General features: G+C 41.9%; 1 protein-coding gene across 1 annotated transcript; it reads right to left on the reverse strand.

The window, feature by feature from the left end:
* Positions 1 to 1256: 1256 nt before the first annotated feature.
* Positions 1257 to 6468, reverse strand: LOC119415189 (vimentin A2). The gene is made up of 9 exons (XM_037682343.1): positions 5858 to 6468; positions 5611 to 5671; positions 3347 to 3442; positions 2976 to 3143; positions 2431 to 2556; positions 2050 to 2270; positions 1932 to 1975; positions 1754 to 1839; positions 1257 to 1672 (listed from the first exon to the last, which is right to left on the reverse strand). Exons 1-9 carry the CDS (start codon positions 6382 to 6384, stop codon positions 1631 to 1633), a joined length of 1371 nt encoding a protein of 456 aa, XP_037538271.1. The 5' UTR covers positions 6385 to 6468; the 3' UTR covers positions 1257 to 1630.
* Between the last annotated feature and the right edge of the window lie 96 nt (positions 6469 to 6564).

The following is a 6564-nucleotide window of genomic DNA, read 5'->3' on the forward strand; positions in this document are numbered from 1 at the left end:
AATCTGCTAATAGGTCAGTCACTGCTGTGTTGGTCTGTGGTTGAATCAGGAAGGACGGTCCATCATAAAAACAGTTGCCAAATCCTCGTGCAAGTTCAATCGCTGTGGCAACCCTTGAAGAAGGGAGCAGCCAAAAGAGAAACAAAAAAGAAAATACATGTAGAATCGAGACACTAATTGCACTAGTTTTATAAAGTCTAAAGACTGATTGACAGTATGAGTTTAATTTAGAAATTAATTGATACTCTATTAATTGATATTATATATCTCAGATTCCGATTCAAATTCAGACTCAGATATTTATTGTCATTCGCACCACATGTGGTGCATGTGGTGGAGCGAAATTATGTACGCAGAGTCCCAGTTACATCCAACAATAGAATGTAGAAGAAAAACAGTAATAAGATCTAAGATATGAACTAAGGCTATGAACTGAGAAAAACATCAGCTAAATATACACTAAGCACTGATAGCATAAAAACAATATTGTTTTTATGCTATCAGTGCTTAGTGTATATTTAGCGGATGTTTTTCTATTATTGATATTAATTTTCACCATCAGAGTTGACTTTGATTTATATGACATTGCATTTTCATTTTGATTATCTGAGCTATAGTTTGCTCTATTTACTACACATTTGACTGACAGTCTTACCTCTGAGGTGACGTGTTTCAGACGTTTGGATAATTTCACCTAACTTTCACCTAACAGCAGACCGAGTATGATGAACTGTCAGTTCTTCATTTGGAAACCACACTTGATGGGATCATCTGAAGCTTCATTACTGGCTTTACTTAAATCTTAACTTACTGAATCTTTGAATCATTTGTTTTTCTTCTGATGTGCTGCTTCTCACTCGCACCTTTCAGTGTCGCACATTTCTTTCGTACCCGTGAGTGGAATACACCATCTGCTGTTCTCCGGTGGCTTCTTACTTTGAACAGGATGATATCTGAGTGAGTCTGAGCTCCGTGTCTAAAACTCATATAAGTTATTTTAATAGATTCAGTTTATTAGAGACTGAAATATTCACCTGCAAACCAAAAAAAATGCAGTGAAAATGCTCTTTCTAAAGGCTAATTACTGCTTTTTTATATATTTGACACATTTGTAACAAAAAAAAGCTAATCAAGCTAGAAAAACTGAAGAAATTCTGATGGTAGCTGTCACATGATGCCTTTACTTGTGGTGGCCATCTTGAATTTGAATGGTTTTACTATAAAATATGGAAAAAAATCTTAGACTTGTGCCCATATTTGAGTTAGTCTTGGTTTATGGTTTATTGCTGCATACAGGCAGCCATGACAGATTTGGCATACAAATTTCTGCTGTGCATGCTTTATCAATCAAACATACTACTTTGGTTACAAAGAAAAGTTTTTGTGTTCCTCACGGGGTTGCTATAGTGTGCTGTTTTCAAACTGGGTCTACAAGAGTGACAAAATACTTCTTGTGAAAAATAAAAGCAAAACAGGCTATCAACTAACATGCTTAGATCATCGCATATAAAGGCACTTTTTGAAGCAGTTTGCTTTTTGTGTGTTGCCGGGTCATTTTCTCCCTCGTCCCCCCTGGTGAAATATGTTTCTTATTATTGCTTGTGTCTGTTTGGCAAAATCAAAACCGTTGTTACTCCATCTCATCGTGGTTCTGGGTTGACTCGTTGATCACCTGGTGAAAAAAACAAACAGGTTATGACATGATCGTTGGTGTCTCAGAGGTCAAGCATCTGAATTTTGGGGCGGGCTCTACCTGACCATCCCTCGTCTCAATGGTCTTGATGACAACTTTCTTTGTTGTCATGGTTTCAACTTGAGGTTTAGAATCAACTATTGCCTCTAAGGATAGAAACAGTGTTGTGTGTTATTAGCTATAAAGAATTTAAGCTAGTATCCTTGCTGTGAAGCTAGAGTGCAAAGAGCAATCTTACCTCTCAGGTTTAGAGAGGAGAAGTTAGGCACTGGGGTGGAGATTCTGAAAATGCACAAAGCAAAAACTAAGTAAATGAAGCCTAACATTTGTTGTGAACATAAGTTTTCAATTATTACCGGCTCTCCTCTCCTTCCAGCAGCTTCCTGTAGGTGGCAATCTCGATGTCCAAAGCCATCTTGACATTTAGAAGGTCCTGGTACTCTCGCAGGTGACGGGCCATCTCATCCTTCATGTTATGGATGTCCTCCTCCAGGCGGATGATGGTGTCCTGGTAGCCACTGGTCTCCAGGGAGAAGTTATCTTCCACCTCCCTCATCTGACGCTCCAATGACTCGTTCTGTCATGGCAGCAAAGAGGGAGAAATGAAACTTGGTGAACGAAAGAGAATGCATGAACATGCCAACTTTGCTGCATGTTTAAAAATATTCAATTTACGCTCTAAGGTTTTTGTAGTGAGTTTAACTGCACCCAGATGAAGCCAAAAACTGCACACTCACAGTTCCTTTGAGAGCATCCACCTCACAAGTAAGAGTCTGGACTTGGCGCCTGTAGTCATTGGACTCCTGCTTGGCTAGTCTCAAAGCTTCATTATTCCGGGCTGCAGCTTCGGTGAGGTCAGCAAACTGGAAATCACAGATAAAAGTGGCTTAGAGCTGTTCTACTATTAATGAGTCACAAATTTAAAGGGGGTGAATACTTTGGGAAGGATGAAGTGGGTAAACTATGCACCAAGTGGCCATAACAGAGACTTCCTGGCATGATGCTGCAGATTGATTGCTGAGTTGTTACAAAACTTTGACTTGTTAAAGCACAGCAAAGAGCTGAGATTAAAACGCTCGGGTAAACTGCAGATTCAAGTGAATTTTCATCCTTGCACAGCTGAGGTCAGGCCCCCTTTAAAGGAAAATGATCATTCAGTACACTGTTTGCTTAAACCTACTGTTAGCCTCTTAAAATCTAATCCCAAATGTCTGACTCTGAAGATTATTTTCAGTCTGAAGTCCATTTTACTACATGTTTTGTATTTTCTATTGAATTTTACCTTAGATTTGTACCAGTCCTCCGACTCCTGGATGTTTTTGGAGGCCAGGTTCTCATACTGCAGGCGTACGTCCCTCAAAGCCGCAGTCAGGTCAGGTTTAGCCATCTCCATGTCGACCTGCACATGCTGCTGCTGCTGTTGGGCTTGGCTCTGCAGCTCCAGCATCTCCTGCAACAGAAACAATGAGCCCAATCACACAGATTGTTGTAATGTCTCCAAGTATACTTGGAAAAGCTCAAAATCCAACAAATTTGCCCTGAGTAAAAAATATTTTAAATGATTTGGCTTTTACAAACCGCTGCACACATGCAATGTTTTTGCAGTGGAGTGATTCAGCTTTGTCCACACACACACACAAAAAAAAAGCTTACCTCATCATGCAGCTTCTTGAGGAAGTTAATTTCCTCCCGGAGCGACTCAATCTTTCGCTCCAGATCCAGTCTTGCCAGTGCAGCATTGTCCACATCCTGTTCCATGACACAGACTCATAATAAGGTGACTTGTAAAGGTGGCATGAATTACTTATGATATATTTGCTGACAAAAGGGGAAACAGCACTTTCACATGCTGTAAAGAGCACTCATGATGTCAACATATACAAGTGTCCCATTGTGAGGCAGGACAAGGTCACAACACATGCATTAAATACAAACAACAGTAGGCACATGATGCATGTCTCTGCATAAACGGATAGCAAACCATTAGTTGTTATGTGATTTTAATGTACAGTGACTGCAATAAAGAAATACAAAGGTTTAATAATGACTTCTCTCATTATTTAACACCTAAAGTTACTAAATTCATGTTTTATTGCAGTTCCTGTTCGATTTGACATTTAAAACCATCACAATATCATAAAAGATGGTTCATTTATATCAGTCTACTCCACATTATGCAAAATATTGGTTCAAAATTGGCTACACGCTGACAAAACACCAGATTAGTTAACTACATTCAGTCACTAGTAAACTATTTGAATGTTTTACTGAGGTATGTAATCCTGTTTTTGTACTAAGCTAACTGTTAAACCTTAAATCCCCCTCTTCAGTTGCTCTGGCTAAAACTGAATTCCTCTACAGAAGCTCTAGTTTAATAAACATGAAGCACAATCTGTTGAAAAGACAAAATATATAATGAATGGTATAAAAAGTATTTTTTTTATCCCTGCAGGTTGTTTAAATGCACCACCACATAGTTTTGTTAGGGCGTTGGCAAATCAATTCCTGAAGTATCAGCAAACAAAGTTGCTTTGCCTCCGTGCTAATGCCACAAACAAAGTGAACTATTCAGCAGGGGTTTTCAGACCTGGAGCCTGGACGAGTGACCGTCTGCCTGACTGAGCAGAACCCGCTGCGGGCCATGCATTGTTGTCTGTGTGCCATCGAGGCAGGCCACGCTGATCCTCCCTGCAGTTCATACGGACATCATGAAACCTAAAGTTTGCACGTTAACGTGAAATCATTTGTTTTGATTTATGTTCAAATAAAGTGTTGCTTTTCTTTTACTTTCCTGTAGCAACAGCCAGATGAAACTGCTGACTTTGGAATCATCTCTGAGCTGGAGACGCAGTGACAGGCAACATGACCTTATGTGCTGACGATCCTCCAGAATGAGTCAATCTGATCACATGACAGCTTGTCTCCTCGCTCCGATAACCACATTGGATCCAGACTGTCCAGCTCATTTACTGTAAAACTGTCAGATTTTATTTTTTTAAGTATCTCCTTACTGCAGGCCTGATTTAACCCAACAGTGAAAACTTGGCCTTTTGTACCAGGCCAGGGTCAATTTAAGCTATTTTAAATCATGTCTGCAATCTGCTGTTGTGTCATCAGAACAGTGCATACCTATCTATGGAGCTCATGAGCACTGACTAGATGGAGATTACCTAATAGAGAGAAAAGGACGGGACATTTGTGCATCACTGCATTCAAAAGTTCAGATGTTCATGGTGTTAGAAATCTGGGGGGGTTGGGGATTTAAATCTCAAATTAACCAGATGAAGACTAATGTAAGGTTAACAGTTTATGCTGTTACATTAAAAACAGCATTCCTTAAAGTGATGCACATCACCCGCCACCATTCACAACGAGTTTTTATTCAAAACGGCCTCCACAGAGACATTTTGTAAGAAGTGTTACTGCTCGGAGCATGTGTTGAGAACAACTCTCAGCTACAAGCACATACACTTCATTTTCTGTCCTTTTGAATAAGTTATAGCCATTTTTGTGTTGGCAAAGGGTCCAATAATAACTTTCTGACAGTTTCATTAAAATCCAGTCAATGCTTCATGGTTTGATTTGTGAACAAACAGAAGTGATGACTCTAAGAGTTAATGACAAAGTTTTAGGCAAAGATGTGACACACTATGCTCTGAGTATGTGTTGAGGATGACTCAGCAACTACCACTGCAAAGTTTAGTGATTTTTATTTATTTATTTATTTATTTTGCACTGGCTAATGTTGCTTAGCTGTGGCAGCCATCTAGGAATGAAGGGACTCCTAAAGTTAATCAGTTCATGCACTAATTACTTGTTGGGCGTTTCATTAAAATCCCTTCAATGGTTCATGAGATATTTTGCTAACAGTTCAGACAAGAAATATTTAAGCGGGTGTTTGAGGGGTCATACTGTACCTGTCTGAAGCTTTGCATGTTTGCCTCTGCCTCCTCTCGCTGGGAGATTTCATCCTGCAACCTGCAGAAAGAGAACAAGAAATCAGTTATTTTATGTTTAGCGGACTCTGCAGCTTCCATGTTCTGCTTTCTAAGACTTTATGTCACTCCTAGTTCGTGCACATGTAACTTTGGGCTGGAGGGGTCCAGTTTTTCTGCACAAAAGACTAAACGCAAGACACTCTCTGTGCGTGCACACCCCCCATACTTCTCTCGCAGTCTGTGGATGTCGTCTGCCAGGTTGTCCCGGTGAACCTCCACGCGGGCCTTCTCGTTGCTGAGCTGGTCCACCTGGCGCCGCAGCTCCCGCATCTCGTCCTCGTACAGATCCCCGACCCGGGACGTGCCTTTGCCCCGCAGCTGCTCCAGCTCCGCCAGCAGGATCTTGTTCTGCTGCTCCAAGAAGCGCACCTTCTCGATGTAGCTGGCGAAGCGGTCGTTGAGCGACTGCATCTGCGCCTTCTCGTTGGTGCGGTTCGTGATGAACTCGCTGTTGATGGCGTCAGACAGGGAGAAGTCCAGGTTCTCGGAGGCCAGCCGGGGCACGGCTGCGCTGCTGCTGCTCCGGAGTCTCTGCGTCTTCGATGCGTAAAGAGTCGGCGCGAAGGAGACCCGGGAGGAGCGCAGCGGCGCGCTGGAGTAGTTTCTGCTGGAGTAGCTGCTCCGCGCCACCACGGCTCGGTCCCCGCCGAACATCTTTCTATAGGAAGACTGCGGAGTTGATCTGTAGGACATCTTGTTGGGGGCTTTTCAAACTGTCCACCACCAGCGTGATGTGGCCTGAGTTTCCTCTAACTTCAGCAGCATCAGCGATGCGCGTCTGGGAAGGCGTTTCCTCAACCAGAACCTATTTATACCCCCCTTCCTCTGCAAGTAACTCAACTGGGACCAGACTGACAGATTCAGAATCCAATC

Source organism: Nematolebias whitei, chromosome 9, assembly GCF_014905685.2.
Source record: "Nematolebias whitei isolate Nwh7 chromosome 9, NemWhi1, whole genome shotgun sequence".
NCBI lineage: Eukaryota > Metazoa > Chordata > Actinopteri > Cyprinodontiformes > Rivulidae > Nematolebias > Nematolebias whitei.

Excerpts from the sequence above, each read along its gene's own strand:
- LOC119415189 (XM_037682343.1), bottom strand. The coding sequence starts at position 6,384 with ATGTCCTACAGATCAACTCCGCAGTCTTCCTATAGAAAGATGTTCGGC. Across the intron at positions 2,271-2,430 it reads TGGATGCTCTCAAAGGAACT|AACGAGTCATTGGAGCGTCA; the intron begins GTGAGTGTGCAG and ends CTGCCATGACAG. Across the intron at positions 1,673-1,753 it reads TTGAGACGAGGGATGGTCAG|GTGATCAACGAGTCAACCCA; the intron begins GTAGAGCCCGCC and ends TTTTTTCACCAG.